The 11462-nt window shown below is 44.2% G+C and overlaps 1 protein-coding gene across 7 annotated transcripts in view; it reads left to right on the top strand.

Annotated features, from left to right (window-relative positions):
- The window catches only part of LOC117605055 (protein kinase C-binding protein NELL1), a 47328-nt gene that overhangs the window by 28834 nt on the left and 7032 nt on the right, over window positions 1–11462 (top strand). For 4 of the 7 annotated variants that reach the window (XM_034325868.2, XM_034325867.2, XM_034325869.2 and 1 more), the window contains 11 exons: window positions 1491–1715; window positions 4945–5095; window positions 6177–6459; window positions 6744–6899; window positions 6970–7192; window positions 7477–7668; window positions 8029–8148; window positions 8720–8980; window positions 9131–9508; window positions 9592–9851; window positions 9938–10180. In XM_034325868.2, coding sequence (XP_034181759.2) covers window positions 1491–1715; window positions 4945–5095; window positions 6177–6459; window positions 6744–6899; window positions 6970–7192; window positions 7477–7668; window positions 8029–8148; window positions 8720–8980; window positions 9131–9508; window positions 9592–9851; window positions 9938–10180 — 2492 coding nt within the window. The remainder of the gene's footprint in view (window positions 1–1490; window positions 1716–4944; window positions 5096–6176; window positions 6460–6743; window positions 6900–6969; window positions 7193–7476; window positions 7669–8028; window positions 8149–8719; window positions 8981–9130; window positions 9509–9591; window positions 9852–9937; window positions 10181–11462) is intronic. The other 3 variants (XM_034325870.2, XM_034325872.2, XM_034325873.2) reach the window with 3 other exon arrangements.

Raw genomic sequence — 11462 nt, 5'->3', positions numbered from 1 at the left:
CGGTGGCGCACGACGGTCTTAGATGAGCATAGGCGACGCCTTTCGGAAATTCGAAGACGGTTCGTTAACCCCTCAGATCCGACGACCAAGCGACGCCCATGAACTTTGACTGGTAATATCGTAAAGGAATGAGAGGAGGTAATCGAAATTCTTCGACCGATAGTCGTTCGCATTTGAAAGTTGCAAAACGAAGATACGAACGCTAAAATAATCTTCTCCCGGTACGTTCAATGGTACAGCCAGGGAATTAGCGGTCAAAGAGAAAGATTTACCACAGGGCACCCAATAAAACAGCTACGTCGATGGATCAAAGATGCGAGAAGCACGCGTTCGTTGCAGAACGCTTTTAGCCGGGAAAGCGAGCGTGCCCACCGCCATTAATTTACCGGACTATTTGGCCCGATTAATGCACGCTCGCAAAATCCCGCGATTGTTCTCCTGCTCGAAAACGGTACAGGGATATTCCATGGTGTTTGTTTCTGCTGCTTGCTCGTTACGCAATTAAAAAGGAACCCTCGATCCTCTCTTCTGGACCGTTTCAACCCGAGGAAACCGATTCACGGACCGTTTTAGAAGCGGCTGGCTGCGTTGTTTACGTCTTGTTGTTGCAGTTACCTTCGCGGCTCTTCAATGGTCCGCTTGATTCGTCACCGAGCAACAACTGAATCGCAGTCAATTAGCATTCAAGTGTCTCTGGAATTCGCATTTTAACGAAGTGCCTTCCTTTTTCTTCTCTTCCGTTCGTTGGAACAAACCGAAAGGGGTAAAAGGCTTCTCTCTCGAAGCTTTCACAGCTCCGCGAGGGGTTAATGCTATTTTCAGCTTTCGATTCTTTGCTTTGACTCTTCGATTCTATTATCCCGAGTTAGACCAAATGAAATACATTTAGGAACATTAATTTTTCAACGAAATGAAACTTATATTTTCAGAACAATCTTCGAATAATCGAAGTGTTTACGAGGGGGGTTTTGTAGGGGATAAAGAATCGAGGAAGGAGTTTCAGGGAATGAAGGAAAAGTGAGGAAAGACCGATAACGAGCGTCGACTGAGTAGAGTCGATCGATAGTAGCACGTTTCGAGAGGACTACCTCTGCTGCCTCTTCTTTTTTTTTTCCTTATCTTCGTTTCTTCCGTCTCTACCCTCTGCTATTCTCTCGACGATAGTCGATGATGGATGCTCCTGCTCGAATGGCTCTTAGCATTTTTCAGGGGGACAGAGAGTGGAAATACGCCATTGAACTTTATTGCTGTTCGAGTGGGGACTCTGTTCACTCGAGCTGGCTCGAGCCAGGGAAAGGGGTGAAAAGTGGGCTTTGGCAAATCGTTTGCCAATCTGACATGATGGAATCTCGAGATGTCGGCGATTTTTGTACGCGTGTAATTTTCACCCAACTCTCCTCCTTATTTATTAATATAGGGTTAAAATAATCCTATCAACGCTACGATTAATTGACAATCGTCTAACGAGCTACGATCTGGTTTGCTTTCAGTGTCTGGCACGGCAAACAAGAAAGCGGAAGCGGCGCCGGAGGTGGGGGCCAATGTTGGCGTCACAAAAGAGACTTCCGGTGTCCCGGCCACGAGGCCCAGAACTGGCAGCGATCCTGGAGGAGGTATAGACCTGTTGGCAGCGTTACAGCTGCACAATACAACCCGACAGGGTGTTACAAAGGTGCCAGGCCTAGTTAGGTTAAAGTCAGCCTATTATCTTCAGGGTGAGTCGTTTGTCAAAATATTTTATTCAATAGCGTTTAATAATTTCATTTCTGAAATGATAAAACGAAATAAATAAAATTGCAACGGTTCGAATTACCCGGTTGCTGTACCGACATTACTCATATTACCCTGTGGGGGTGGAAGGGTGGTGATGAAACACGATGATAAATTATTTCGTACAATTTACATTGGTATTGCGTGCAGATTATACCGGGGGGCAGTAAATTTCGTGACGAGCGCAGAACCGAAAAGCACTTCGCGAGGGTTCTCTTAACCCGAATATAGCCTTATTTGCATATCAGAGAGGGTCGTTTCTAACACCAGCTATCTTTCCTAACCGCGGTGACTGGTAATCATTGCTGGCAATAAGCTCGATTATTGCTTTTCGTAAATCGCCATCAATTTCCTTGTCTATTTTTTGTTTCGTATATCGAGACACGAAATAACATATGTGTGCACGAAACATATTGGAATTTCGATGAGTCCGCTGGGGACGGAATAGAGGGTTGTAAGCTTTGAAATATTCAATGAAACGTGCAATTCTTTTTGAACGAATCTCGACTCGTAAATTCAAGTGTTGTTCGATAAACACTCGAGAGAAATAAAAAGTATTTTATCGGCTCGAATGTTTGATCCCTCTCGAAATTTCACCATCGGTTCTCTTTCCATTCGATCGGATCCAATAAATCCTTTTTTAATGGCTCTCGAAAGAGTCACTTCTGTCGGTAAAACCGCCACAAATAGCGTTTCGTTGTTCGAACCATGAAAGTGATCAACTAGAAAAACAATTGGCGCTTATCACGGTACACGATGGTTACATAACGACCGATTAATCGATATTGTGAAAGGTCAGTTTTATAGCCCTGTCTCTATTGGTAGACCAGAGGGAATTCCCCAGTTTTATTACCTGTCTTTTCCAGTTTCGCAAACTGACAGAATTTTTGCGAGATAAAAATTAAAATGAAATTTACAATTCATCGTGCCACCCGTATTTGTTTGAGATTCTTCAATTTAATATGTATCGAGGGATAGAATCCAATAAATAGATTGCAACGCGTGCAAAATAAAAGGTATTCACCGCGTAGCATCGTGTATCCAATTTAGCTTCAACCCCCGTAAACGTTGCACTCTACCGTGACGATGAACAGGGGGTTGCAAAAGCGTGGGCGACGGTGCAACGTCCGCGAAAAGCGACGAGAATACGGGGGTGGTTGGCCCAAGGGTAATCGTCAGCAGGGCTTTCCCCGAACGAAATTTCAATTACCTAACCCATACCACCCTGCACACCCTCTGTCGATGGTTTCATAGAAGTTACAGAACATTCTATACGCTTTTCAACTCCCTCCTACTGGACTCAAATTACAAATTCTTTTCCTACGGAAATATTTATTTGAATTCAACTTTGAATATTTGCAAAGTGTGAAAAATAATAATTGCGACAACACGATCAGAGAAAAATTAATCCAAAATCTATGGAAAAGACTCATTTAAAGAAATTCGAAGAGAAAGATATTTATTCCACTAGAGGGGTGGTTTCTAGAAATTAGATCACGAATGGATGATCAAAGAGAGGAACCTTTTCGAACCGACATTAATTTACCATCTGGGAAGATGGTCGAGCAGAAAGTTATTCGTTTTGGAAATAAACAGCCTATAGATGAAATCAAGCAATCCCCTAAAGAGAGGGAGAAGAGCCAAGGGGTCACCCAATTTCAGGACCAACGGTGCTGTTTCCCTATCCAAGTACAAAAGGGGATCGCGAAATCTTGTTTTCCATGTACGGAGAAAAGTCTGGACACGTGTCCAATGTATATACTCGTCCTTTGTTCGAGGAGAATTACAATGGCTTCTATCGCGAGCCTCTAGCAATTTCAACGTGTTTCCTTTTCCATTGATCATCTGTCAGGGACGATATTTATTTATTGGTAATGCATCACTGAGAAAATAGAAATCTATGGGGAACGGTTCGCAGTTGTGAATGATAACAAAATTGTATTTTCTATAACAACTATTTATTGAGTTCAGTTTCATGGTTAACAAAACTGCAACATTTTCTTTTCATCGTTAAGCACTCGAATTTCCCTTCGACACTTTCCCCATCCCTCCATCGTATCCTCCCAGTTAAAAAGAAATTTCGATACGTGTGCCACTTGACGAAGAACGATTACGACACGGCTGGTGGTTGTGGACGGTTTCCGTTTCGTCCATTACATCCTAACGAAGCGTGGACGTGGATAATTAGCGTTGAATGTGTTCGATGGTCCTCGAAGTCACGTTGGGCGGCTCGTTGTGGACCCTTCCGATGGTTTCCAGTTACTTTATTAAGCTCGCGGCGTGGCTGAAACTCGAGGCTCGCGAAGAGAAGCCTGGCCAGCGCAAGGAACGTGTGCACCTATGGCCAACCACCTTTTTTTTTTCTCCTTGGCTGCAGTTGCAGCAGGATCATGCTCGTAGATTACACGGTTCAGTGGCGCGACAAGTCGAAGCAATTAATGTCGCGACGTGCGTGCTTAATCGAAGGACAAGGAGAAACTTTATCGCCTGTGTTTGATGCGACCTAATGGTGCACAGTTTGTTGCATACACCGGGTGTAGTGTTACTGTTGCGGGACCTTTTTACCTTTGTTACGACTGTCGGGTTGGGTTATGATTCCTTAAGTTAAGTTAGGTCTCTGTTTTTGGAAGAAATCAATTGGGATTTGTTGGACATTTATTAGGTCCTTTTTAGTTACGTTGATAGGATTTATTTTTTGGCACTGTTACCTAGATTTGTGTCATTGCCTTTTATTCAACGGGAAAATATTCAGAGATAGTATCAAAATCTGTTGGAATTGTTAGGAACGTAATAAAGCCAGGCACTGTGGCCAATCGAATTTCCATGTGGCTACGATTACGTAACCGTGCGAGCACGAACCGTGAATCGGACAAATCGATGCGACCCAGCAAAAATTTCGGTTGACCTACATCCACGAGAATTGTTTTGTCGTCGAGTAGAACAATGTTCTGGAATTTCACGGAATCGATTTGATTCTGACGATTACATTGACGTTCAGCTTTTTATTATAGTATAATAAAAAAATATTTTTCCAGTAATTTTCTTAGTGTAACGATAACAATGATCGTGCAGCTTACGGTTAGAAAAATAAACGTTGAAAAGTTTCGGCCGACAACGATGTAACGTAATAAAAAATGCTCCGGGCGGAGTAATGATGGAGTTTTACTACTTCAGGCGAGGAGAGGGAGCTGCGACTGAACGAGGCGAGCTTCGAACGTGCGGCCACGCTACTCCGGCGGGTTCCGGAATTCACTATAGCAGCCGCTTTGCGACAAGAGGAGGCCAATTCCGGGACGATCGTCGCCTTTTCGCATGGAAACAATAGGTATGGACCACGTGTAATTTCATTCCTCGTCCGTGTTCTCGCTTGGAATTCTTGCCACGAACAACACCATAACTCTGTATCCGCGAATAGAAATGCGACGTTAAATTCCTTACCCTGGTTGAAAATCTTCCCACTCTGTCTCTGCTTCTTGATAACGTCACAATCTTAGACTTCCAAGTGTCTTTGAAAAGATAGGTAAAAGCTTATCGAGCGTCGTCGAACGTAATTACGATCGGGAAACGAATTACCGAAGGCTTTAAAGGTACGAACGAAGTGAAAAAGGTAAGAAAGGTAACGTTAAGGAAGTTACTGTGTCAATTGTTGAGCCGGGACGAAAGGAGAACACTTAACCCGAAAGTAGTCGCACCCTCTGCTGGCACGTGAGTAGAGCAGTCTAGTCGTTTTGACCTGGCTGACACAAATTGGATCCATGCATCTACGTGTCCGCGTATTAGACGGTAATTAACACGCTCCGCTGAGCAGAAACCACGGCCAGTTTAAGCGGAATTAAATGTTTATTTAGCGCGGCTACGAATCGTGCTTTTTCACATCCATAAATCATGCCACAGAGATTATTACCATTTTCGAACGAAGCGTCAGATTAAATTACCGATTCACATATGTACGCATGATAATGACCTATTGGAATTTCATTATCGTTTATTAACGAGGACAATCGAATAATCTCGCTCAGTTTCGTGTTAGGGTTAGCGGGTGATCTATGTTAAACTTAAAATTGATATCGCGATGCTTACACGCAATCCCACTCCCTTCTGATTCAATCACGTAATCTATTTAATACCATATACACGTTTCAATTAACAGCTCGAAACCGGTTCTAATCGATCTACAAACGTGTACCACACTCTGTAACCGCGTTATTGAATTGCACGGTCTGTTAAGTTATTCGATTATGTAGTTATACAGTAACTCATGCAGTTAATTATCCCCCTAATTGTGTCACCAGGATGCGTACCGGTAGATCCCAATAAACGAAACTATTACGTAGAAAGTTAGAAAAAGAAAGGGAATAAGTAGGACATTTGTTAGGATAATATGGACAACCACAATTATTTTGTAGATATTTGGAGCTGCAGAGCAGCGGTCGTAAGAACGAGCTTCGACTTTATTACATATCCCGTCGCGACGGGGCTGTACACGAGGAGGCGTTTCCTTTCCGACTGGCCGACGGGGCCTGGCACAGGGTCGCCCTAAGTGTAAGCGGCTCGCAGGTCGAGCTGCTCGTCGACTGTCATCCATTGTACAGGCGGTTGCTCAGGCCTGGACCACCTGACACAAATTTCACTCTGCCTCAACTTCAGCTCTGGGTAGGACAGAGAAACGTCAAGCACTTTTTCTTCAAGGTACGACTGCCTCTTCCCTATCCCCTTTACCCAATTATATCTGGTGCAGTGTCAACGATGATTTTTCACGAGGACATCTGCAATTACGGCCTGCCTCGTCTTGTCAAACGTCTTCTTTTTTTTTCCTTTCCTTAACTTACTTAAATATTAGAAAAGGCTAACCACCGGTATATTCTTGGTTTCTCATCAATTATTTCATATATGTATATTATTTATCTATCGCTTATCCTATCGTAAAGCGGTCATTTACTGTCAAGTGAGACAAGTTTATACGATTTTCATAGGGTGCTCTACAGGATGTGAGGTTGATACCCGGCCCCCATGGCTATCTTTCACAGTGTCCCCAACTCGATTCGTCCTGTCCCACCTGCGGTCAATTTTCTATACTGCAAAACACGGTCGAGCAGCTGATGCATAATCTGAACGAACTATCGCGTAGAGTGAGTACAACGTGTACGGTAGACGCGTAGCCTGGGGTTCATTCCAGCTCACCGACATCATTCCTTTTAGCTAGCCGCTGCAGAGGGCAGAATAAGCAAAGTGGAGGAGTGCGAGTGCCAAAAATCGTGCAGGGCAAACGGCACGGTACACGAGGACGGCGCCACATGGGAAAAGGGTTGCCAACAGTGTTCCTGTGTCCATGGTGAAATCGAGTGCCGACCAACGCCCTGTGCTGCTGTCACTTGCAAGAATCCCGTCATTCCTCAAGGACAGTGCTGTCCGATCTGTTTGAGTAAGCTCATCACTAATACAGAATCATGAAACGTTGCTTGGAATATGCTTATAAGCTTAATAGCGGTTTTAGAATTTGGGGCTCTAAGGAGATTAACATTTTCGCTACTCGAAGCGACTGTAGAGTTAGGTCGAACAAATGACGATTAAGTAATTAATTAATGATAATGACAAATGGATTCTCGGGGAAACTTGGGAATTGAAATTCTAAATACGTATGTGTTTCGCTAAAACCAACATTTCTCTCGATGCCAATTAATTTCGAACATTGCTCGTTGTCTGCAGAACAATGTTACTTGCATGGCGTGATTTACGATCACGGCGAGAAAGTCTCGCCGAAACAGTGCGTCGAGTGCGACTGTTTCGACGGAAGTTTCACTTGCCAGAGATTTGACACGGAAACCAGATGTCCGCCATTGCCTTGTCCTCCTAGCGAACAGATCAGCGTAGCCGAGGAATGCTGCAAATTCTGCCCAGGTACGTTCGTTGCTTCGTCATAACTTTCATAACATTTTCATTCAAAGAAAGCTAATAAAGGGTTGTAGCGTTTAGACCCAAATAGAGTTCATTAAATATCGAACAAAAGAAAAATCGATGCATGTCATTCTATATCATTTAATTGTATCAAAATGTCCTCTGAATAAACTATTCCCTATTCTATTTCTCGACTGATCCCCTCACCGAATGGCAAGCATACCAATTTACTACTTAACAAAAAAAGGGGCGATTGCTGAAAAGCGACTCCGATCGCCTTTTACCGCTGAACAAAACTACTAAATCGCTAATAGAATGTTCTAACTGTCTCTGCATACGCCTTTGCTAACCAAATTTAACCAGGGGTGGACTACTGCGCGAAGGGCCACAAGTGTCACGCTAATGCATCCTGCCTGAACCTGCAGACAACGTACGCCTGCCACTGCGATATTGGTTTCCAAGGGGACGGTCATAACTGTCACGGTACCTAATTGATCTCTAACTTTTTCTCTACCTGTGCAATTAACAAATCTATGTGTCGATCGATTGGAAATTTCTTGCGTCAAGGAACGCGGTTACATAGTTGCGATTACATGCCTCGTGTTTCTTGTTAAACAAATTACGAATCGCCTGAATCAGCGACAATCGCAACTCTGTAACCTAACCAAGGTGTTTCAAAGCTTATACAGGGTGTTTCATTATTATTAACCGCCTGGAGCATGTTAATCGCTTGAGTGCTGTCGCAGAGTCCAAGAGTGGGATCCACAGGTGTCCTGGCTGGGGTCTGATATACGTCGGTCAGAGTTAGATTAGATCCTGTAATCCTCATACTAAATGATCATCCGTCGTTCGTGGGTCTTCTCGGACCCTGTCTCACCGGTTAAAAAAGAGTCTGTTGGATTCCTGCTCGCGGACAAGATAGATTCAAATTATTGAAAGTATCAAAAGGCAATTGTCCCCCATAGTTCACGCGAACAAAATGAAGCATCCTGTATGGCACCGTACAAATTAACCAACGACCAATGCTGATCCGGTTAACCTGTTGACACCACAGACATAGACGAGTGTAAACAACAAGGTGGCTCGGAAGGTCATCACTGCAACGCTAATACAAAATGCGTGAACGTGATCGGCTCGTACACGTGCGAGTGTCTTCCGGGCTACCATAGAGTGGACAAATTCAACTGCGCCGAACTCGACGAGTGTGCGACTGGTCACCACGCGTGCGACCAACACGCGACCTGTGTGAACACCGCGGGCAGTTACTATTGCATCTGCAAGGATGGCTACACTGGCGATGGCTACACCTGCAAACGTACAGTATTCCATTTCCTTGCTTCATTTTATATCACTTGCTCGTTCCTTTTACTACTACTACTACTACCATTAATACCGTTCGTCCTAATGGTTCGCATCGACAAAGCTTCAACTAAAAACCTCTTCTCTTCTTTTCCGCTTTCTTCAGCGGTCTGCAATCAGACCTGTCAGAACGGTGGCGAATGCGTGGCGCCAGGAAAATGTTCCTGTCGCCGCGGTTACATAGGCAACAGTTGCGAGCTCGATCTGGACGAGTGCGCTAGCGATCTTCATCGTTGTCATCAGTCGTCAACTTGTTTCAATATGCCTGGATGGTATTATTGCCGCTGCAAACCCGGTTACAGAAGCGCCCTTCACGACAGCACCCAAGGCACCCAGTGTCTCGATATCGACGAGTGTAACGATCAGACGATCGAGAGGAGGCACACGTGTCACCCTAGCGCTAAGTGCGTCAACACCGAGGGTGGATACGAGTGCGTATGCCCGCCTCAGGAGGACAATCACACCGCGGAAGAGTGTAGATTGAGTGAGTGTACTTTTGTTTCTCATCGATACTTATCGTAAAACGAATCGTTATATCGTAATGGACGTTTCCATTGATTTACACAGGTTGTTGGTTCGAAAATCAAGAGGTTAAAAACGGAGAGACTCTGGCACCAGCCGGTAATCCTTGCAGAAGATGTACTTGCAAGGACGGGGTCATCACCTGTAGGGATCCCGTTTGCGACTGCAGCGCCCCTGGAAGTCACAGGGACAAATGCTGTCCTCAGTGCGATCCTGCAGCCTCTTGCAGGCATCAGGAGCTTCATCACCTAGTCTTCAGGAGCGGTGAACGATGGATATACCAGTGTCAGACTTGCGAATGCCTGGTAACGATGATAAACCTCGACAATTTAAGTTTCAAATCATGTTTTATCTGAATTTCGGTGACGATCACCCCTCTGGCTGGTTACAGTACGGTGAAATAGACTGCTGGCAGATGGAATGTCCACCGGTTAGCTGTTCGAATCCCGTTACGGAGGACGGGGACTGTTGTCCGCGTTGCGAGGACGATCCATGCGCGAGAGAACTACCCGGAAATGGTACTTCTCTCTCGTTGTTGACACGGCCAAGGCCTTGCAGTTACTCCGGCATCATTCATGACAGTGGCAGCTCCTGGCAGGATCCCCATGACAAGTGCACCACGTGCGAGTGCAAGGTAAGGAGGGCGTCAGGTCTCGACGCGTCGAGGGGCCGAAGAGTCGTCGGTCTCACAGGATTCGGATAGGATAGGGGGGTTCGTGAGGGAAGAGAGAGGCGAATGACGGAGAATAAACGATGGCCCGATCCACTCATTATAGAAAAATTCTAGCCACGCGTTTCTTCTCGTCGCGCTCTCTTTTCGCGCGAAATCAAGAGCTCAAGGTCAGTAAATGAAGAAAAACAAAGAAATATTAAGTATCGCCTTTATTTAGCCGTGAATCTGTGATGTACATACATGTATTTGAACAGTTGCGCTCACTGTGTCACGTCGAGGTGCGACCAGTTGCTGTGCGGCAGGCGTCCATCGTGAAAAATGAAAATCAGTGTACATTCTGTTACACGTGGCGGATCATACAATATCCATTTTCTTCATCTTTAACTCTCTTTCTATATTTCTGTTCCCCGTTTTGCGTACGTGCTTTCGTTATAACGAATTTTAATTAACATCGCTTGCGTGTTGCATGGGCAGCAGTGAACCATTCGTATAACTAACTTAATCAAACAATAATCATAAATATTTTTCTATTATGTGTAAAGGAGTTCGGATACTCAATTTTAACGTTTTCATTTGAAACGAGTTCCAGAGAATCGAAAGGTGTTTATAGTACCAAGAATTTCTTTTATTATCAGATTATGTTAGGATAATGGACTAGTCATCGCAGTTATCTTAACATTTACAAAATGATTCGTCCGCCACGTGTACAAGGAAGCCACACACCATTTAGCCATATGTATACCGTTGTTCTCTCTCTCTCGCTCTTTCTTTCTTTCTATCTTTTTTCGTCTATCTGCCATATTTTTTTTTACCATGTCAGTAGGTAATCCTTGTACAATTACAAGGTATTTACCGTGCTGACTGTGATTTGTTTTCAGTATGCCATTTATTTTTGCGGTGTGTATAACGCGAGTCAACATTGCGAAGCTATTTGCGTTCAATTCTTGGTATTTCGTACGTTGAGAGAAAAATTGATTGATGCCTTTAAAGTGTTTCTTATCCTAATCAGTATCATTTAGCTCATCTTAAACTTATCCTCACCCAAACCAACTTAGATCAAACATAATCTTAAAAAAAAAAAATTATTCTCTCAGCGCGAACTACCATTGCGTGATGCTAGTCTTTGTCATAATGCGACCTGAAGCTGTACTCACCACATGTAAATTATTCCAAGATCTTTGTTCTGGAGGTACTAGCGTTCAGCGACACGTTCGGGGGCGTCCCTAAGCTAGCCTTAACATTT

The sequence above is a fragment of the Osmia lignaria genome, chromosome 5 (assembly GCF_051020975.1).
Source record: "Osmia lignaria lignaria isolate PbOS001 chromosome 5, iyOsmLign1, whole genome shotgun sequence".
NCBI lineage: Eukaryota > Metazoa > Arthropoda > Insecta > Hymenoptera > Megachilidae > Osmia > Osmia lignaria.
Note: the sequence above shows the minus strand (reverse complement) of the source record. Positions and strands in the feature narration are given on the sequence as shown.